The 23,382-nt window shown below is 40.8% G+C and overlaps 1 protein-coding gene across 1 annotated transcript in view; it reads left to right on the top strand.

Moving 5' to 3' along the window:
- The window catches only part of KCNB1 (potassium voltage-gated channel subfamily B member 1), a 209,225-nt gene extending 186,942 nt beyond the window's left edge, over window positions 1-22,283 (top strand). The window contains exon 3 of the mRNA XM_038370444.2: window positions 11,399-22,283. Coding sequence (XP_038226372.1) covers window positions 11,399-13,417 — 2,019 coding nt within the window. The 3' untranslated portion in view covers window positions 13,418-22,283. The remainder of the gene's footprint in view (window positions 1-11,398) is intronic.
- The last annotated feature ends 1,099 nt before the right edge of the window (window positions 22,284-23,382 follow it).

The following is a 23,382-nucleotide window of genomic DNA, read 5'->3' on the forward strand; positions in this document are numbered from 1 at the left end:
TATTGTGAATACAGATCCACTCAGACCTGGATTGTTAGGGCTACCATAACTGGCCCTAATGGGCACCTGGTTTGGGCTGATGGCTTGGTCTAGCTGTTAGGGGAGTGGCTAGAGAATCAGGAGCATGTGGGTTCTATTCTTGGCTCTCGACTGACGTGCTCTGCAACCTTGGGCAAGTCACTTCCCCTTCCTATGCCTCTGATTCACACTCCCAGCCTTTGTCCATCTTGTATTTAGACTGTAAGCTCTGCAGAGCAGGGACTAGCTCAGACAATGTGTTTTGTACCACACCGAGCACAATGGGGCCCTCATCCTGGTTGGAGCCTGTTGGCACTACCAGGGCCAGTTCCAGGCACCAGCATTCCAAGTATGGCAGTGTTTCTGCTGCGGCGGCAATTCAGCAGCAGCCCCTCAGTGGCGCTGGCCGTGGCGGCAGTTCAGCGGCAGCTTCTCCCCTTTGCCATTCGCGGCGGCAGGTTTTTTCACTGCTTGGAGGGCAAAAACTGTAGAGCCAACCCTAGGCACTACCATACACACCACTCGTAGGCGCTATGGTAATACCAATAATAATACTAAACAGGTTCCCACGAGAGCTAGAGAACTGACTAGGCCATGGATATAGAATCCTCTCTCACCTCTCCAGCTGTCAGTGCAATGTAGGCAGAGCTTGCATTTCTGCTGCAAAGGAGTTCAGCCTCAGGGCTGTCAGTCTACGACCTTTCCCCAGAGCTAAATCACTCACAGTCTTTTTGAAGGATTTCAAATACGATAGCAGTGAAGTTGCAGGTCAGTAGCACACAGAAACAGAGACACCCTTTAGCAGATATGCAGCCGATTCACTAGTTGGTAAGAGGGTTAATGCTCAGGAGCAGGTCTGAAGGACACTGGGCTCCAGTCGTCAAAAGCTGACGCAGCTAGAACTGTATTCACCTCGGTGGAATTATTCCTGTTTATGTCACAATTGGACCTAATGGCTTTTCCCAGCCTGTAGTAAGGCCGCCAGGCAGCCGTGAATGCTGAAAGGAGGAGCAGGGCAGAAGGAAGGGGAGGTGGGTAGGGTTGGGAATGGAATGGAAAGGCAATTACTGCTGCCTTGAGCCCAGAGCGCTCCTAGGTACAAAGTGTTGCGGAGGCCTGGTTTGCCCATTAGAGAAAGAGCTCCTGGAGATATGCCTACCTCTCCCAGAAGGACTTTATCACAACTGATTCAGCCGGCTGTTTAAAATGTGATCCATGGTCACAGGGTTAGGGGGAAGCAGGGGAGCCTTCTTAATGGTCCCCTTCCCACTCCTCCTGTTTCTCATACCTTCTCCCCACTTCCACGACAGCCTCTGTCTTCTCTCTGATGTGTCCTTGACCCTCACTGCTTCCTTTGCAGCTTCTCCCTCCCTTTGTGACACCATCTCATATACTCCCTGTTCCTTCACTGACATCTTAGCTCATGTTCTGTGCTCTGTTCCCAGTGCTGATGGTTCCCATATCACATCCTATCCTCCCTCTTCAGCCCTGCTGAGGAACCAAATGGCAGCTCAGCTGTTCTCCAACACAGCCAAGACACACTTCTATCGTACATTACAGATGGGACCTGACCATGTTCAAAACTGCCCTGAAACAGCCCATTCCAGTTGTTATGGGATACATTACAGTTCCCAGGTTGACTTTTGTAGTATAGCAGAAGTTCAGATTGCAATCACCTCAGAATAGGGACCAGATCTGTATGGCACCAAACGCAGTCATTCCTCAGTAATTGATAACAACAGCTAGATCTGAGTTTACTCAACTAGCAGTCACCTCGTGCATTCACTGGTTGATAGTTGTTGTCCATCTTAACCAGATACCATGGTGATACATCAGAGAGAGAAAAGAGAATGTTATCCCTGCAGCTCTATGTACATTTCATGATGTACATTTTTTTACCCACTTCAGGAGAGCTTACACAATTTTAATTTTAAAAGCTGCTCATGAGCTTAATAAGCTTCCTAAAAACAAAGAATGGTTGTAGATCAAAAAAGTGGAAATCATATAGCTTAGTAGTTTAGGTGGCATCTTGCTGTGACTTGCAGGAGAAATGATAAATGGCTTCTTTTGTTACTGCTTAGCTCAGTGACCAGAGCTGATAAACCAAAAACAAATTCTATCCCCTAATGCGCTACTTCTCAAATTAACATTCACCTGGCATTGCCTTGATCTTCAAAGCAGGAAAGTATATCAAAAGAAATAAAAGATGTGACACTAATTATTGCTGGATGCAATCCAATGAGTAAAGGTGGAGTAATTAATATTTGAATTGAAGGTAAAGGACATAAACACACCAGACATATCAAGGTCTATGAATAAATCCTTCAGTATATAATGGGTAGAGACTAAACCCATCAAGCAATGAGGAATTACCATTTAAAACATCCCAAACATATTCAGAAATGTTGGGTCTAACCAAAGAAAGCACAACAAGAAACATTAAAACAGTCTTACCTGAAATTATTTACTGATTTACAATGCCATTTATTTGCTCTTCAAGAAAGCACTTTTACTAAATACATAATAATACTGAAATAGTAAAATTCTGGATTTCATTCAATTTCCTCTTGGAATATCTGACTTCAACTTTTGAGTCTGAATTTGGAACCTACTGCTCCCATAATTCTTTGAGCCTTTTTCCTGTGCTTCCACTATGCCTCTCTGAATGTGTCTCCTCATCCCAGCATTCTTCCAGACTTTTTATTGTACACCAGTCCTCTGCGTGGATGCCTTTCTCCTAATCTTCCCTGGTCTCATTCAGTGCTCTCACAGCCTTCGCTGTGCCTCTCCAGCCCTTTGGTCTTCCTCTGACTCTTTTTTGCACCTCTTCCATCCTTTGTGGACATTCCCATTGCTATCATGTACTGCTCTTTTGCTTAGGCTCCCCAGCCATGATTTACTGCAGTTCTTCATGCAGTAGGGGACTAGGATCCAGAATGCCTGGGTTCCATTCTGCTCTCTACAGCTGACTCACTTGAGAAGCTAACAAACAGTCTTTCTAAAAGTTATGTCCTAGTTCATTCCACAAGCTATTGGGCTTAAATTTCATTTATATAGAAGAGAAGAGAAGAATAGTTCACCCACTACAGGAATTACTAGGTTAAAGTCTAGAGGTCTGTATCGTACAGGAGGTCAAACTAAGGTCTGGTCCACTCTACAAAGTTAGGTCGACATAAATCACCTTGCATCAACCTATTTGTGCATATCACAACAGAAAGCAAGATCTGTCTCTGGCTTACATAAGCACCCAGGTACAGTGACACAGTAATGCCACCACCCCGAATGAAGTGGCATCATGGTCAAGCAACTGAGGTCAACATCGTGTGAGTGTAAACACTGCATGACCTGGGTTGACCCTAACAGTCCTCCAGACATTGTCCCACAATGCCCCATGCCCTGCGACTGCAACTACTCTTGTCACAGTTGTAAAGTCCATTGCCTAGGGGGCTCATCCCTTTTTAAGCTCCTCCCCTCCCCCAGCATGTTTTAGAAATGCCTTTTCCTGATTGCTCAGCGTGGCAAGCATTCTTACCAACTCAACCTTGTTGTGTTCAACTGCCCACCCAACCATGCCAGCTTCATTCATTAGACACACTTCTGCCTGGGGTAAACAGGAGATATTGGATTTCTTGGGCCTGTGGGAAGAAGAGGCAGTGCAGCTGTAGAAACGTGGACATCTACAAACAGATTGCTCAGGGGATGCTGGCAAAGGGGTACAACAGGGATATGTACCAGTGGCATGTAAAAGCAGAGGAACTTCGCGAGGGATACCACAAGGACAGGCAGGTCAACACTGGATCTGGTGGTGCCCAGTGGACCTGCTGCTTTAATCACAAACTGCATGCCGTTTTTGACAAAGATCCCACTAACACCCCACAGACCACCCTGAATACCCTGGAGAAGCCCAAGATAGAGATCCCTGCCATGAACAGCAAGGGGCAGGGGAGCAGGGAGATGCGACAGCAGGCTCCAGCCATATCATGAGCTAGGACCTGTTCAAGACTTTGCCTCAGTCTAGCCAGTCCTACCAGATGGGCATGTATGAGCCTGATGAAGAAGAAAGGAACTTGGGTAACTGTGTGCATGCATTTTTCCTTACCATGTGTAAACTTAAAGAGGGCACTCAGCCCATCGCCAAGTTAACAAGACACAGGTATTGACTGTTCATTGTTTTACTCACACAAGGAGAAGTAGCAGTACAACAAACAGAAACAGAGTGGCATCTGCTTTTCATTTTCCTGTTGGATTAGGCAGGGTGGTTGGGGGAAGGAGGCATGCAGAGCACTTCAGGAGTTAGATATTAGCTCAAATCACCACTGGCTGTGGAAAATAGTGCCAGTATTCAGTGCCATTGCCCTGTACTCACACCCATGGAATAGGGACTGAAATTTATTGCTTCATGAAACAGAAAATCCTTCCCGTGCACTTAACCCTGGCAGGCCATACTCACCTGGCTGGGAGCTGGAGACCGGTGCCGTGGAGAGGCGCTCCAAAGCTAAAGTTTCAATAATCATTTCTTATTAAATGTGTTTATGGGAATAAGAGAAGGGAGGTGTGAAACTTACTTTCCCCTTTACATTGTGACTGTAAATCCAGTGGTACACCTCTGTGTTTTTATCAGCAGCTTCTGGCATGGTGGCCCTGAAGAGTGCCCCCACCGCCTCTGCAGATTGCTTGACCCTGATGAGGCGGAGAAAAAGGAGTACTAGGGAGGACACGTTCAGTGAGATCCTGCAACCTAGTGCATCAGACCACGAGCAAAGGGATTGGGGGGCCAGTATGACCAACAACATGGAGAAAGAAAGAGCAGCCAGCAGAAAGGTCCAGGAGTCCCAGCAGGACAAGGAGAGGGAAATGGGTCTTCTCAGGCAGCAAACCCAAACGCTGCAGATTCTGGTTGACCTACAGGTCCAAAAATCCCAGAATTCCTCACCTTTTTCAGGCCTCAGACAGCTTCATGGTCACTGGTCCCTTTGCCCTGTTCCCCTCCGCCCCCCCCCAAAATACCACATGGCATCACGGCCCATATCCTTATCCCTAGTACTTTGTGCTGGGGAACAGCAAGGAAAACCACTGCTTCCACAATGAGATCGCCACTTGCTTCTCAAGTGTCAGCTGGTGTCTGTGTAGCTGCTGCATTTGTGCACTGAAATAGACAGAAATGCTTGCTGCCTTTGCACTTCTGAAGTTCCACTCCATTAATTTATGTTAAAAGTTTGCATTACGTCACCTGTGGTTTTTTGCACATTGTTTTTTTTCACACAATAAAGTTCTATTTTGGGAGAATAAAATTATCTTTACTAGTTCACCACACGTATTGCAGAATGCACAGTGGTACTCAAAGCAAAGAGTACTTGGACATGTACAACAAGTACCACATAACTCATAGCTCCAGGAAAACACCCAGTCATGTATATTTATAAATGTACAGCAAGCACTACACAATTCTTAGCATCACCCAACACACCAGGCCCAGAGAACATTCCAGCACAGATCACTACCGTGACTGACTGTTAAAGTGCTCCCTCAACTGTGTAGCTCCACCCTGGGCTCTTGTAGTGGCCATTGTGTCTGGCTGTTCAAAGCCAGCAGACAGCTGCTCCACCTCTGCCCTCCACCTCGGCGGAAGCTTTGCCCCCTTTGCTTCACAAATATTACCCAGGGCACAACAGGCAGCTAACTATTGGGATACTTTTCTCACAGATCCAATCTAGTGAATAAACACTGCCAATGTCCCTTCAATCTACCAGAAGTACATTCAACAGTTGTTCTGCAATTGCTTAGTCAGAAATTAAATTTTGCCTTGGTGCTGTGACGTGGCCGGTATGCAGCTTCATGAGCCAGAGGGGCTAAGTCCCCCAGAGTTACTATTGGCATTTCAATATTGCCAATGGTAATCCACTGGTTGGGAAAGGATGACCCTGCTTGCAACTTTCTGAACAGTTCTGTATTCTTAAAGATGCAAGCACCATGCATCTTCCTTGACCAGCCTAGCCCACAATGATATTGGTGAAGTGTCCCCAATGATCCACCAATGCCACAGAACAGTAGCCTTCTCTGTTCATGTACTCGGTGGCAAGGTTATCTGTGCCAAAATAGGAACATGTGAGCCATCTATCACCTGCTGCCGTTCAGGAACCCCATTGCAGTAAATCAACCCACTCTGTCCTGCTCATTGCTGAGGGTCACAGTCCTGGGTAGCAGGAGATCATTATTGGCCCAAAACTCTTGCATGACAATGTCCTCTATAGTGGATTTTCTGACTCCAAAGTGAGTTCTCACTGATTGGAAGCAATCCAGAGTTTCAGGCTTCCACAGTAATCGCTGCTCGCTTCTCCTCTGTCAGTGCAGTTCTTATTTTGGTGTCCCTATGCTGGAGGGCTGGGACAAGCTTGGCACACAGATCCGGGATTGTGGCGAAAGTTCTGCAGCCCCTGCTAGTCATCGCAAACCTGCATTACGATGCAATCCCACCAGTCAGTGCTCATTTCTCAGGCCCAGAAGCCGCACTCACCATCTGCAACTACTCTGTGTTTGCCACAAACCACCTTGACTTGATTTTTTTATGTCCCTTAGCAAGTTGTCCTTGAAGACGTTGCCATGTCCCCCAGTGGTGTGGCATTTCGTGCAGGTCTACAAATACAGGAGAATCATGTGTTCTGTATTTGCAGCATTAATGAGAACAGTGCAGAGCTCTGTAGGCTCCATGCTTCTGTCAGAGATGGTGAACACTGAGAAGTGCTATGCGGTTTTGTGGGATTTTAAAAAAAGGCACCGAAATTATGGGATATAGATGGCATGATGGGATGGAGAAAGTTGCAGGCTGGGAATTTGATCCCTAGCACCCAGTGATCCCCATAAGAGTCATTTCTACCTCACAACACATTGAGAAAAGTTCCCAAAAGGCATCACACTGGATGGCAGCACATGCCACGTGGGGTTACCTATCCGGGGTGCACACCGCACTTTCTGTACACTGACGTAACTTGCATCAGCTAAAATTTGTAGTTCAGCCATGACCTTAGTAGTGGTCTCTTCTGGCCTTAAAATCTGTCAAGTAATGCCAAGTCAGAACTGACACTAAAGACATTATCTTCTCGCCAACTGTGGGTTCATTTTTTGATAATTCAGTGTGCCAATATTTTTGATCAAAATGTTTCTGTGAAATTTTCCTCCACTTGTCACCGCCTTGTTCACCAAAACAAAAAATTAGTTGTGTATGGGTTGGGGTAGTTTGTTTCTTTTCTATTCCTTGTTTCTTTTCTGTTGTTCATGGTCTGATTGTATTCCTGATTACCTCTGATTGGCACTCAGTTCACACACCTATTTACATTCACTTCTAAGCTGTTTCCTACTGGTAGTTTGTCTCTAGTGACTCGTGCATTTCCATTTCTCTAACAATAAAGTGATATTTAACAACAGTAGAAAGAAATACTTAGAAAGGGGAAGTTTCCTACCTATGTTGCCAGTAATACCTTAGTTACTGATAGTGGTGGAATTGTAAAAATCCAATATACTTTTTGCCATTTGTTCTGTTCATTTGTTCCACTTCATGTACCTGCTTGGGTTACAAAATTTACAGGGGAGATTTTTTTTTAGCCAATTTAAAAAAATATGTTTTGCATTACATTGTTTTGCAAAAAGTCATGAAAACTTTTAAAAATTACAAAAGGATGTTTTAAAACTTAAAAAAAAACATAGAAATTTACATTTTTGAGCCGAAATTACCTGGCAGTGTCTCTTTCACCTGTTTATTTTCAAGGCAGATGTAATATACTTGTGTTCCAAAATGACATCTGAAGTGTACTGCATCAGCCCAACTCATGCAATGCCTCCAAGCATTGCAGAACACATCCACTTTTCACTCCTTGAATAAGAGTCAGGTGCTGTTTGTGTAATTGAAAATGGGTGCTTCTGCGACAGCAGCAAGAGTTTGGGTTGCACCGTGTTCCATTTTAGCTCTTGTCCATGCAGGTGGATGTGTTCAAAAGCTTGGGGCATCCTGATTGCTATGGTATTTGCACTGCTTACAGTTGAAAATGTGATAGTTTCTTTCTCTAATGCTCCAGATGGTAGTTCTTGATGCTTTCGTATTGAAACTGGTTAAACAGTGTCATTGTGAGCAAGGCTAACATTTCTAACAAATTGGCAGGGAGGTGGGTGAGGGAAGGAGGGACTTCTTTGTCATGTTTTCAACTCATTGTGTTGAAATCCTGCCATGGGATTTTATAATTCATTGTATACTGTGCTATGTTGAGCCAATGCAGCTTTTGACTTTATGTTGTTTTTAAACAGGGCAGCAGAAAAGTAAGCATAAAGGATCACCTTGCTGCACAATGAATAAAAAATAGTCATCAATATGTATGTTTTGAATGCACTTCCATATTTTGCCAGTAGCCTAAGAAACAAGATATCCTCTCACCCAGTTAGCAAGCAGCAGAATTAATTCATCACCAAGAGAAAGTGCATCTCAAATTGTCCGTCAACTCTAGAGCATCCCACAAATAAGTTAAATGAAAATGTCATCAGATCTTGAAAGCAGGGAAACCAAAAAAAAGTGAACGTAATCTATTTTAATGCCTGTATACAACTGCTATGGGTGGACCGCTCAGATACACAATCTTAAGATTGTAATGAGCATAGAGTAATCCAGCACTCTGCCACTTCCTAGTCTCTTCACAATCAGTGATTCAGTAACAGACCTTTTTTCCCCCATGCCATTTTCTTCTTCTCATTGCACTCTGTCCCAAGAATGGGTTTCTAAAGGCTGGTGTGCTCTCTGGAAGTGGGTGCGGACCTGACCTGATGACCTCAAAGTTGTGTAATTTGGTTTTCACAGGCAAGTTAGCTGTCTCCCCAGACTATGATGGTGAGTTCAAACAGCTGATCAGGCAAAATATGGAATATTTTGGAATTCTAAGATCTCTTTTAAAAATCTTGGGAAAGTTTTGTCAGCTTTCAAACCAGTCAGGCCAGTCATTCAAAATGTGGCATATATGGTATAATTGTGCCTGTGTAATGCACAAGACCTTGGTTGTCGGCGGGTGGGATCAAACCTGAGACCTCTAGAGCTTAATGCATGAGCCTCTACTGCATGAGTTAAAAGCCACATGGCCTTTAGCTAAGGCTGTAGCAGATTCATTCATCTCTAAGTGGTTTTGGTGCTACTATAGGGGACAGAGCACCACACCCAGGAGGTGTGTGGCTTACACATGCAAGTGAGTATTAGCTATATGCACACGCAGTTACCAAATGAACACAATTATGTTAACTGTACATTAAATGGGGTGCACTACTACACACGCATTTTGCGTACACAATTGCATCCCCAAACGGGATGGAAATCTGTCTCTCATCTGCAGGTGAACTTTAATGGGTACCTTGTGGATGGCTAATACAAAGCTACTCCTCTGAATTTCAATGGTAAATGGGACAAAATACAACATGGTTTTACAAAAGGTAGATCGTGCCAAACCAACCTAATCTCCTTTTTTGAAAAGGTAACAGATTTTTTAGATAAAGGAAATGCAGTGGATCTAATTTATCTAGATTTCAGTAAGGCATTTGATACCGTGCCTCATGGGGAATTATTAGTTAAATTGGAGAAGATGGGGATCAATATGAACATCAAAAGGTGGATAAGGAATTGGTTAAAGGGGAGACTGCAACGGGTCCTACTGAAAGGCGAACTGTCAGGTTGGAGGGAGGTTACCAGTGGAGTTCCTCAGGGATCGGATTTGGGACCAATCTTATTTAATCTTTTTATTACTGACCTTGGCACAAAAAGTGGGAGTGTGCTAATAAAGTTTGCAGACGATACAAAGCTGGGAGGTATTGCCAATTCGGAGAAGGATCGGGATATTATACAGGAGGATCTGGATGACCTTGTAAAGTGGAGTATTAGTAATAGGATGAAATTTAATAGTGAGAAGTGTAAGGTTATGCATTTAGGGATTAATAACAAGAATTTTAGTTATAAATTGGGGACGCATCAATTAGAAGTAACGGAAGAGGAGAAGGACCTTGGAGTATTGGTTGATCATAGGATGACTATGAGCTGCCAATGTGATATGGCTGTGAAAAAAGCTAATGCGGTTTTGGGATGCATTAGGAGAGGCATTTCCAGTAGGGATAAGGAGGTTTTAGTACCATTATACAAGGCACTGGTGAGACCTCACCTTGAATACTGTGTGCAGTTCTGGTCTTCCATGTTTAAAAAGGATGAATTCAAACTGGAACAGGTACAGAGAAGGGCTACTAGGATGATCCAAGGAATGGAAAACTTGTCTTATGAAAGGAGACTTAAGGAGCTTGGCTTGTTTAGCCGAACTAAAAGAAGGTTGAGGGGAGATATGATCGCTCTCTATAAATATATCAGAGGGATAAATACAGGAGAGGGAGAGGAATTATTTCAGCTCAGCACCAATGTGGACACAAGAACAAATGGGTATAAACTGGCCACCAGGAAGTTTAGACTTGAAATCAGACGAAGGTTTTTAACCATCAGAGGAGTGAAGTTTTGGAATAGCCTTCCAAGGGAAGCAGTGGGGGCAAAAGATCTATCTGGTTTTAAGATTCTACTTGATAAGTTTATGGAGGAGATGGTATGATGGGATAATGGGATTTTGGTAAGTAATTGATCTTTAAATATTCAGGGTAAATAGGCCAAATCCCCTGAGATGGGATATTAGATGGATGGGATCTGAGTTACCCTGGAAAGAATTTTCTGTAGTATCTGGCTGGTGAATCTTGCCCATATGCTCAGGGTTTAGCTGATTGCCATATTTGGGGTCGGGAAGGAATTTTCCTCCAGGGCAGATTGGAGAGGCCCTGGAGGTTTTTCGCCTTCCTCTGTAGCATGGGGCATGGTTGACTTGAGGGAGGCTTCTCTGCTCCTTGAAGTCTTTAAACCATGATTTAAGGACTTCAATAGCTCAGACATGGGTGAGGTTTTTCATAGGAGTGGGTGGGTGAGATTCTGTGGCCTGCACTGTGCAGGAGGTCAGACTAGATGATCAGAATGGTCTCTTCTGACCTTAGTATCTATGAATCTATGAATCTATGAATTATCTCACAATCCTCCAGACAGTTTAGCTATATGATACAAGTGTCTTGAATAGGTAGAGATGAGCAAACTGGTTTGGAGTATCTGTATTCAACCTTCTTTGTATACAAGACACATTTAAAAACAGTTTGCAGAGTGAACCCTTTTCAGATCATATTTTCTTATGTTGTCTTTATGGGAGCCATACTTGTATAAATAAGGGCAGAATTAGCCTGAGATATGTCAGTGAAAATATCCTGTATATTATTAACAATGAGGATAAATATTGGAGCATATCTTTTGAGATGAACTAACTAGTTTTTCTTTTATTTGCAGATTTTGGCCATCATTTCCATCATGTTCATTGTATTATCTACAATAGCCTTGTCACTTAATACGCTTCCTGAACTACAAGGCACGGATGAATTTGGACAAACCACAGATAACCCTCAGCTTGCCCACGTAGAGGCAGTGTGCATTGCATGGTTTACAATGGAATACCTCTTGCGGTTCCTATCCTCACCTAAGAAATGGAAGTTTTTCAAAGGCCCCCTGAACGCTATTGATTTGCTAGCTATCTTGCCCTATTATGTTACTATCTTCCTCACAGAATCAAACAAAAGTGTACTTCAGTTCCAAAATGTACGCAGGGTGGTTCAGATATTTCGTATCATGAGGATACTCCGAATTCTAAAGCTTGCCAGGCACTCAACTGGTTTACAGTCCTTGGGATTTACACTAAGGAGGAGCTATAATGAGCTTGGATTACTCATCTTGTTTTTGGCCATGGGCATTATGATCTTTTCTAGCTTAGTTTTTTTTGCAGAAAAAGATGAGGATGATACAAAATTCAAGAGCATCCCAGCTTCCTTCTGGTGGGCAACTATCACCATGACAACAGTAGGCTATGGAGACATCTACCCCAAAACTCTCTTAGGCAAAATAGTTGGAGGGTTGTGCTGCATTGCTGGAGTGCTGGTGATTGCTCTTCCCATCCCAATCATTGTAAATAACTTCTCTGAGTTCTACAAAGAGCAGAAGAGGCAGGAGAAAGCCATCAAGCGCAGAGAAGCACTTGAAAGAGCAAAAAGAAATGGCAGCATTGTCTCCATGAATATGAAGGATGCTTTTGCCCGTAGTGTAGAACTGATGGATATTGTGGTTGAAAAAAATGGAGAAAGCACAGGCAAAAAGGATAAAGTTCAGGACAATCATTCGTCCCCCAGCAAGTGGAAATGGACCAAGAGAACACTCTCTGAAACTAGCTCCAGTAAATCTTTTGAAACTAGGGAACAAGGATCTCCAGAAAAGGCCCGGTCCTCTTCCAGCCCTCAGCACCTGAATGTCCAACAGTTGGAGGACATGTACAACAAAATGGCAAAGACTCAGTCACAGCCAAACCTCAACACTAAAAACACAGGTCACCCTGGAAAGCAAAAGGAAGAGCTAGAAATGGAGATCATTCCTGGCCCTACAGTCCCTTTATTGACCACCCGTGCTGACGGGATCATTGACATGAGGAGCATGTCAAGCATTGACAGTTTTATAAGCTGTGCTACAGATTTCCCTGACTCTGGGAAATTCTCCCACAGTCCACTTGCTACACTTCCCTGCAAAGGAGGTGTTAATCCAATTCAGGAGCAAATCAGGGCAGAGGGAAGTGGAACCAGGTTCATGGAGATAAACCCAAAGCTGGAAGGCAGCCATCGCTCTACATTTTTCATAGAAAGTCCCAACAGCTCCGTAAAAGCCAGTAACCCTTTAAAATTAAGATCTCTGAAAGTCAACTTTATGGAAGATGACAACAGCACATTAGAACCAGCATCAAATGTACTGAGAATATATCCAGATGCTCTCAAGGACAGGGGAGCTGCTGCCGCTGCAAGCAGTTCCTTACTCTCTGATCGATCTTTAGTCAGTCCAGAAACCTCTATCTACACAACAGCGAGTGCTAGAACACCCCCAACATCGCCAGAGAAGCAGATAGCAATAGCCTTCAACTTTCACGATGCCAGCATACATAAATATATAGATGCTGACACTGATGATGAAGGTCAGTTGCTTTATGACTCCACCCCTCCAGGAAATGTAAGTCCCAAGTACAATATTACAAACAGTGGTTATCTAAAGCAAAAAGATAACATTTATAGAATGGAGAAGAACCATCTAGAGAGTGCTGCTTTACCCACTTCACCGAAGTTTATAGGGCAAAACTGTATTTACTCCATGGAAGGTATCACTGGAAAAACCCAGGGCAATCAGGAGACTATCAGACTAGAAAATCACATTTCACCCGAGGTCCATATATTACCAGGTGGTGGAGGACATGCTAACACCCATGATCAAAGCATCTGACATGTGCTCCAAAAAACTTGTTGAACGTTAAAAGGAATGTCTTTACAGTCAACACAACGAAAGAGAGCTTCTGCATGGCATGAACTTTGACTGAAGCAAGCCACTTGTTTCTAAACGTCTGAGGGAAGGCCTTGTGTGGGTTTATGAAAACATCCTTCTCTGGAACAACTATAAAGATGTTGCCCAATTCATCCTACAAACATCAATGAAAATAAAGATTGCAAGTCTTGCTCATGCTTTGATCTCCTTTCATGTCCTTCATTGAAGTCAGCATGACCAAATATACATCCACTCCTCTTGTACGATGGATCTCCTTTTGGAAGTGTTAACATCTGATTTGTGTTACTTCCATAGAAGAGGTCAAAGGCAGCCAGATTTGAACTCTGGAACAAATTACTGGGGTTGTATAAAGTTATTAGAAACACAATACTTGCTGCTTCAGGGCAGCTGTTCCAGATAGCCCCATCTGCATCTTTCTTTCTTATGGATACAGTGTCTAAAGGTAACAGGGAACACTTGAGTAAATCTAAGCTTATGTCTATTTACAATAACAGTGGTCGAGAGAAATAAATTATTAATCTGCCCTGTGTATGTTTAATTCTTCCAGATACTGTAGGACCTGATGTTTTATTTTGAAATCTAATCAGGGTGAGTTGCACCACTTGTATCTAATTTAAAATGCTCCCCTAGAAAGTAGTGAAACTTGCACTTGCCCACTGCTAAAATCAATACCTAATCTGGGGCTAGAGAGGGGCTTCTAAGCCACAACCCACATTGGGGGAGTGTGAAGGGACAGGGCAGAAGTAGGACTCTCCAGGGGCACTTTGGCTGACTCAGCCAGAATTCTTCCAGGGTTCTGCGGGAGAATGCACCTGAGTGAGAGCTCAACACATTTACAGGGTGTAACATGCTCCCTCTTTCTACTAGTCCAATACCCCATACCGCCTGTTCTGTGCAGAAGGCAGGGGCCCAGGAGTTGCCCTGTTTGGAGAGTTCAGGCATTCTAGGCTTGTACACTGCTTGTGTTCCAGCTGGCCCCTACACCAGAGTGTAAAGAGTGGCAGTGATGACTCCTTGTACCCGCCCACTCTGACTTCCATAGTCACTTAGGGGTCAGCTTCAATCTAGCTCATAAAGTAGGAGGAGAGGAACGAGTCAGTCTGAAGCATTTTGCACTCAGTCGATGTCGAATGACTAGATATGCAAGTTGTTAACGAAATATGCAAAAACAGGACTTATTTAATTATACACAACAGGGCTGATTGTGCTGTCACTTCCAATGGTGAAATCAGGAGTGACTCCATTGAAACCAATGAAGTTACACTAGCATAAAACAGATATAAGTGAGAGGGAAATCAGGTCAAGTAGCTTAATAATATTCAATCTTTTTCTTAAAAATGACCATTTTAAACAAATGCAACTAACAGCAACCAGCTTAGGTTTTAAACATTGTCCTTCTATAAAGTTATTTTGACTTGTGTAGAAAATATTTTTTCTTTCATTTGTAATATTCAAAAAAAAAAGCACTTTCTGTTGAGAGGGGTTTTTTGTTTTTATTTTTGGGTGTTTTTATGTGTGAAGGTGGAATAACAAACCAGAGTGTAAGAATCTAGCACTTTAAACAAGCACTATCTTCATTTGTGCCTCCTGTTATGGCTGTGATTTGTTACACACATGTAACAAAACACAATCCGTCCTGTGATAACTGTGATAGTAACACTTTATGTTGTCTGTTTCTATTGTAAAGCTAAACTGTAAATAACTTATATCAATAAGAGTTTGATGCATATTTATGAGTACCTGCTGTGATGTGTAACTATTTGCATGCAACAGGTCTTGGTACATAAATATCAAGTGTCACTTTATAAAGAATACTCTACGTCTCTAGGAAGATAAACTATCTGGGTCTGGTGCATTTTATTCCTTTCTATTGCAAAATAGCTGTTGGTTGGTCCTGAATGTAACTGTCTGTCCACTCTATATTATACTTCTGTCTATCAGTAACAATGAATGCAGCACGTACAGATGAAAGCAATAAGCACGTACATGTTTTAGGAATTGTTATGGGTTGTAACTACAGCTTTGTTAGGTCTGTACTTGGAACAGTACTGTACACATATTTGGATCTATTCTGCCCTCAGTATGCAGAGCAATTATCCAGATTACTCCCCTCATGTTGGGTTAGAGTTTGAGGTCCTTCCTCAAAGTTTTTACTCACTTCTTAATAAGGCTGAATCCTGGGAAATTTCCTGAATGAGAAGACAGAAAGAACAAACTGAGTAAGGACCTCAAGAATTAGCCTAGTGACAGGAGAACAGACCTCATTCCATGCAAAGTGTTACACAGCAGGTACTGAAAATAAATAAAAGTACCTGTCCATACAGAAGCATCTTCAGAGCACTTATATAGGGCCAGTTCCTGAGGGTCATAAGTCAGCTTTAACTCAGTCTTGACTCAAACAAAACTCATTCATTTGAATGGGCATTTTGCCTGACTAAGGATTTCAGGCTTTGGCCCATTGTAAATACAAGTGTACTTAGGAGAACTAATGTAGTGTGTTGCTGAGATACTTGTTAAGACTGAATAATTATTAGAAAGTAAAGTTAAAGTGACTTTCCAGCAGATAAAGCGTTAAGTATTGACTGATTCTATGGGTTGCTAGGCCATAGAGTGGAAACGAGAAATTTTAAAGAGAGTAGTATCGATGTTTCAGTCATCAGCCATGTCTGCCATCAGCACAAATGTAAAAAATTAAATAAAAAAATAATTCAGGGAAAATAACTTTTTTTATAAAGTAAATAATAGTGATTTCCAATTTAAATATTTTTAAAGCTGATGCTTTCATGTAAAAAAAAAGTCATATTTTACATATTAAGAAAGTGATCATATTTAAATATAGCCATACACTGTAGTGTTTACCACACATTCATTTAAAGTGATGTATTTGGTTTATAGATGGCACTGACAAAAATGTATAGATCAATAATTGTCATTTTTTAATAAAAACAACTGGTGCAACTCTCCTTGTAACCAAAGGCCCTCTCTCTGCCTTGTGTGATCGAATCTGACACACACCTTATCTCATCTATTTAGTCTTACCAATAAAGTAGCATTTTATTGAATCACTTTTGAACTGGCTGTCAAAAGTATCATTAAATTTCTACCTTTTAAGTCTTAATGGCCAAAGTCCTATAGATTTCTTATAGAAAGAGAATAATGTACAATAAAGCATATAATATGCTTGAAGAGCATTTCTTTCTTATTTGTGCGTGAAGATGTAGCTCTTATTTTGTGCCCAGTTAAAAAATGAAATACGAGTAACTTATTTTAATGAAATAAAGTCTGAATAAGAAATGTATATCTATATATATGTGTGTGTATGTGTACATAAGACATATATATATATGTAAGCACTGGGAAATCTACTGTCAGATGAAAAGCTACATTAGACTGAGAGTCTGTACTCATTACAGAAGAAAAGGCAGTGCTTTGAAAACGTAATGCTCACCAAATCCCGTAGGTATCTAAAGGGCAACTTCATTTTACAGTTCATTTGATAAATGTTTCCCTGATCTTCTAAAATTGGAGGGGAACTATGTAATATCTCTTGCATCAAACTAAAGTCTGCAGATCAGTCGCTAATATCTGGCATTGAGGTCCTTTACTGTGTACCATGTGTCAAGCAAGCTGATAGAATTTTATCTACTGCAGCAAAGAGCATCACAATCGAAAGGATCATGTGCACATGATGTCTGGGTTCCTACTTGTCTCTTACGCAATCTACAACTTTAAAGGTAGATAGATAGATAGATAGATAGATAGATAGATAGATAGATAGATAGATAGATAGATACTTGTGGAAGGAATGGGTGCAGTTTTCTTAACCAGGAGGCAAAAGATTTTTTGACTTTTAGCTTTATACAAAGGAAAACAACAGTAATTTATTGTAGTAGATTTCTCAGTGCCTTTTCTTAGAAACTTCACCTAAGCACATTTAAGGAAAAACAAAAACAGACTCTCCTGTGAAACCCACATTTTATGAAAGATTCAAGAATCAATATGAGAAAAGAAGAAGAAGAAAGAATGCCAATGGAACACATATTCTCTTTCTGATCATACTGTGTCAAAGGCCTGGGGAATATTAATCTGTGCACGTCACGTAGAAACAAACCCTACACGGTTGGTCTCTTTGGCAACTATGGCTGTGATAAACTGTAGCCTTTTCTTCCCTTGCAGCTAATATGATAAACATTTTTAAGGAAAAACAGTATTCTCTTCTGTAAAATTGTAATGTATTGTTAATATTTGTATCTATTGTATATTTATGTTTTGACAGAATTATGGCTGGTACAGTTTATAATAAATAACAGGGGTATTTAAAATTCATTACGAAAACAAGGTTGCTAATGCCAGGTTCTCTCTGTTGATAAGTTCCGCATAATATTATCTCCAGTCGTTTTTACGAGACTTCTCAAACACCTCATTTTAAGCAAATAGTAGAATTCCTGGGTAAGGTAATAAAACAATGGAAACTGTATGGCATTTACATTCTACAATATAGCTCAGAGAGTCAACAAAATGTGGAGGTGAAGCATCCCATATATCTATTTCTTTAGCAAAGCTCTCATATTTTATCAATTATTACACTTATGGTAACCAAAATGAACCAAGCATTAGCTTAGATTGCTTTAGAATCACCCAGTTGGGCAGAATATGGCTTTAAATAATTCTTGATTAAAGTACAGATGTTCTCTGTACCGTCTGTTTGCCATTGTGTTGGCTCTATAAGTATCTGCTGTATGGAAAAGTCTATTTTTCTGTTCAGATTTTAAATATTATATATATAGAATATAAATATATATCTGTATTTTTAGCAAATTTATAATAGGGCAAACAAGTCAAATTTCTTCTTTTTGTATTACAGAATAATATATTAGCAGCTATTGTTGTTCATTTACATAGCTGATTTCCTGAGTGTTTTTTGTTATGTCTCTGTTCTGAGAACACCAGAAATATCCCTCCTGAAGTAGGTCTGTGAAAGGTCACAGAATCTCTTTGATGTCATCATGTATTTGTATTTTCCTGGTTGTTGTCCTTAAAAATAAACAAAATACAAGGACAGTGCATGGAAACTAAGGTGTGTTTTCTTAAAAAAGGAGAGAATGGGCCAGACAGTGATCTCAGGTTCAATGGTGTAGATTTGGAGGAACTCCACTGATTTCAACCCTTAACTGCAGCCTTTGACTTCAGTGGAGTTTTTCCAGATTTACGTTGATTAAGCTGAGATCAGAATCTTGCCCAGTGTGTAGAAGGGACTAGATTTGGAAATCACCATCATCATAATAATTAGTGCTGGAGTCAACTACAAAAGTTTTAGGGATGGAGTTGAGATAAGCACCAAAACTGAAAGTTCAGGCTCTTATCCAACCTGAATATCTGATGGTGTATTCTTTATTTAGATAAAGCTCCCACTGAAATTCCAAGCCCAGTGGGAGTTTTGCCTAAATAAAGACTGCAGGGTCAAGCAAATGTTGTATTTTGATATTGCCACCTTCAATCCTGGGCAAAACCAGGAATTGTGGAGAACATTTATTTATCCAAATTCCTAAATATACAATTTCAGAAAGGGACTGGATTTGGATTTGGTGAAGGCAAAGTTTTGTCCATGTACTTAGTTCTTCTTAATCATTTTGCTGCTCTCCAATTACGTCACCTACAATGAAACAAAAATACAAGAGAAAAACAAATGCCTTGATATATACCATTTCATGGCCCTATGAAGTCAATGGGGAGTTTGCCTGGATAGCATTGACCCTAAATCTATGCATAAATATTTCTTTTTTAATTGGTCCAAATGTTTAAACATGAAATTAAGAAGAAGCAACTGTTTGCACATTGGCAGTTTCTTTCCAGAGTTGAAAGTCTAGCGCAGTACCTTCTGTTAGCCCAGCTCTATATTTACATAGCTATGGTCTCTTTGTGGAATTTTCCTATATGCCTGCAACCCTAGAGAGCAAACCTGAAACATGATTTAATTAGAAATCTGTACATTTGAAAATGTATAAATAATCAGCAATCCCAGTATGAACAAGCTTGTAAAGACCAGCAAAGGTTGCTTTGCCAATGATTTATACATTAGCAAAGCTCAGCTACCACGTGAGGAAATAAATGAATGGAAAATGTGTTTCTGTTTCTGAAAGGGAGCCACACCTCCAACTAGCCAACGCAATAATCCTGCACATCTGACATCTACAATCGTATAAAATGCCCTTCAAAAGGGCATACCAATAAAATACTTGGTTTACTCAATATGTTATGGACCAAATTCACCACTGCAGTAAGCTGTATTTGCTTATTCCAATGTTAAATTTGACCCGCTGCTAGCTCGCTTGCATTAGGAAAAAACATATCCAAATGTCAGTCATCTCACCAATTAAAAGGTGATTGATTTCCAGCATGTGTTTTGCAGCCATGTACCAATATAATTAGGCTTTTGGGCTTAAAGAAAAGTTGTTGTTTTTCGCAAAGACAAAAGAAATCTTCTGAAAGGTAAAAGTTCATATTCCCCTTTGTTGCTGATGTTACCTAAACCACCACCAAGTGTCCTTTGACACCAATGGTCAGGTGCCACAACTGTTCATATCTGTAAATATGGCTCAATTTTGCTTTTCTTGATTCTGGCTTCATCGCACAATAAATTATGTTAGAATCTTAGGAAAGAATACTTCTCATTTTTAAATAGAGAGTAATACTATTATATTGATGTTCTGTAGGTCTGAGCAAGGCTAAACATTTGAAATTTTAAAGGGATGCTTATAACATTGCAGCTATGCTGCATTAAACAAAATAAGTAAATTTGCACTCAGAGCAAAGACCCACTGTATTCAGATCTTTTGGACATGCCAGCAAATATATTTTAGGGAAAACTAAAGGCTTTGTGTGATCTCAGGGATGGAATACAGCTGTCCATTGCACCTGTTTGAAAACCGTCTTTTGGGTAGGGGGAAGTGAAAAACAGTAATAATTAGATGGAAGTGTGTGAAAGAGAATGACAATCATTTCATTCAGATTTGTTGGTTTATGATCACGCTATGTTATTTCTCTTTAAATGTGCAAGATCATCTTGGGTGAACTCCTGGCCCCATTGAAGTCAATTATAAAACTCACATTGACTTTAATGGGACTAGATTTCACCCCATATTTTTATAATTTATCAGGGCCTTAGACAAGGACTTGTTGATTTGTACAAGTAGTTACCAACAGATATTGTATCAGTTACTGTGTTACACCTTTCAGTCTCCTTGCTAATTTGCAATTAAGACCATGTGAGGACACACCAATTCTGATCTATGCGCAGTACTTCATGGTTATTGTACAGTATTTCAATTTTGATCTGTCCCCCTGATGTGTCTCTTGTCTTTTATCCTCCTCTATCTTGTTTCTGAAGTACTGCTAAGCTCATGTTGCCTCCTATGACCACCAGCTTTGTTTTATATTCTGTTGGTTTGAGCCCTGAGGGATAGGACACTTTTCAGTCCTTGCCAGCTTTTTTACGGTTGGTGTATAGAGCTGCTTTCACAATAAAACATTCCCTGTTGGTTTGTCATTGTGGCAGATCCTCCATATTACGTTGAACTTTGAAGCCATGATAAGGAGTGATTCCTAATACCTAAGACTGAAAAGCCAGCCACAGCTCCTAAATTGCACCAAATCTCAACCTTTTTATATATTATTGGCATTAGAAGATTTTGATCTGCTGTACCCAACTTTAATATAGAAGAGTCCTGCTTTTTAATCAGTCCAGTGAAGTGGTTCTTGAATGGAGAGAAAACATCTAAAGGTGCACTTCTCTTTATGCTCTTAAAGACATACCATGTTGTAACAAACTTATGACTATTTCGGGAAGTCACAGCTGTCTTTCACTATGCTATACATCAGACCCATTCAGAATTTCACAGTGCCTGCAGGGATAGAACAAATACCCTCCTGCTCCAGAAGCACAGGCCCCCATCATGTCAGCAAACACACTCTCCGTTAGCGATATAGGGCCTATGAGCCACAGATGAGCAGTTCTGATGATATTCACTAGAGGGTGGGGGCAGGCGGGGGCATACACACTAGCCAGTACATTAGTGCAATAAAAATGGTACCGGTTTTTAAAAAGCATTTAAACAGTAAAGCCGGTATTTTAACACCAAATAAAAACTGGAAAAAATTCCTGGGACTCTCCTGGCAGATTTGGGTGGAATTATAGTGAGAAAGGGCAGAAAATATAAAGTCTAGTGCTCCACTGCTTTACACCGTGTTTTGTCATTTTATAACTGTGGAAAGTGGAGGCACTAGTAAATCAGGCCCAAAATGTATAGTGAAGGGTAGTTGTTGCCATGCATGTCCTGCTGCCCCAGCAGATTCAGCACGGTCAGCATGTGTTCCTCGTTCTATTAGATTGGATCACACTAAGGGACAGCATGTCAGAAGATGTTTTTTCACTGTTTGAGCAATATCTACTTGACACCCTTGTGTTTTGGGGTAACTATGATTCCATTAGCCATACACTAGTGCACTTAGAGTCCTACGTTTTGGGAGGGGAGAGGGAGGGTTTGGTGCGTTCTTGTTTTTGTTTTGTTTTTTGGTAAATAGTCCTCCTTCGTTGAAGTTTATTGATCACTCCAGTTGTTTCTGTAAAAAATAATTTTAAAAAAATTAAAAAATCAATGTCTTTATATGCATGTAATGGTATGAAACTGTGATCAATGTGTGACATTCAGAAACTGTACTGTCTTGTAAAATATGTCCAAATGTCTACAGATTTTAAAGCAATGGTCCCCTACTGCAGAAATAAATAAAAAGGTATGGATAAAACTGAGCCTTTGGTTGGTTTGTTTTATGGTCATATTTAGTGGCCAACACTACAATAGCTATTGTCAATTGGCACAGCGATTTAGGCTACTTGAAACCATTGCAACTGACAGCAGATTTTATAGAGTACCCTATTTTCCCATATCTAGGGCACTGATTCAGGAAAGCACTTAAGCACATGTATTTATGTCCCATTGACTCCAAAGGGACTTAAGCATATGCATGAAGTTAAATGTGTGCATACGTGCTTACCTGAATAAGGATGCTTTTTCTGAATCAGACCCTTAAGGACCAGATACTTAAAAGTATTTAGGCACCTATCTTCCTGGGCTTAAGCGTTTTAGAACTGTACATTGAAATATACATTGACCTAATTTAGCCACAACTCATCTCAGTGAAACAGAACACTTGCCAAACAATATTCCATTCTGAATAGTGATGTATTTACAGATATCAGACTGGAGACCATAATGATGAGAGCCTTGACTTTGATGTTAGGATTGATCACATGCAGATGGGATGACAGCAGAGTTTGTCAGATGAAGAGCTCTGGATGTGGAAATTGGCTAAACAGGTTGCTGTATAGTTACTGGGTCAAGAACCTGGATTTTCTGATTGAGAAATTGCATTTTTCTTCCCCAGAAAATGAAATAACGGGGTGTTAGTTAAGTTGTGCAAGACATCAGAACAAAGGGCCTTTTGCACTACTCAGTTGTACTTTTCTTTGAGTTGGTGAAACTAATATTTTTTAAACTGGCATGCAATTCCAATATAAGATAAGTCTTCAGACCTTTAACACAAACCTCCTGATTTCTAAAGACAATTAGCTTTATTTAATTCAAACACTTTAACTGATGACCAAATTTAAAAAAAAAAAAAGAAAAAAGAAAAGAAAGCACACACTTTAACTAGAATTGGCCATTTGGCCACATATTTCCCCCTTCTGCACAAGCACTCATAGTAACCACATACACAATTTTTGTGCAATTTGTGCAAAAAGGTACACAATACATGCACAATTGTGCACCTAATTTGTCCATGCAGTTACCACATTTGTAAATGAGATATATATATGCACAAATGGTCAAATCTGGTCAAATTCTGTG

Source organism: Dermochelys coriacea, chromosome 13, assembly GCF_009764565.3.
Source record: "Dermochelys coriacea isolate rDerCor1 chromosome 13, rDerCor1.pri.v4, whole genome shotgun sequence".
Taxonomy (NCBI): Eukaryota; Metazoa; Chordata; order Testudines; family Dermochelyidae; genus Dermochelys; species Dermochelys coriacea.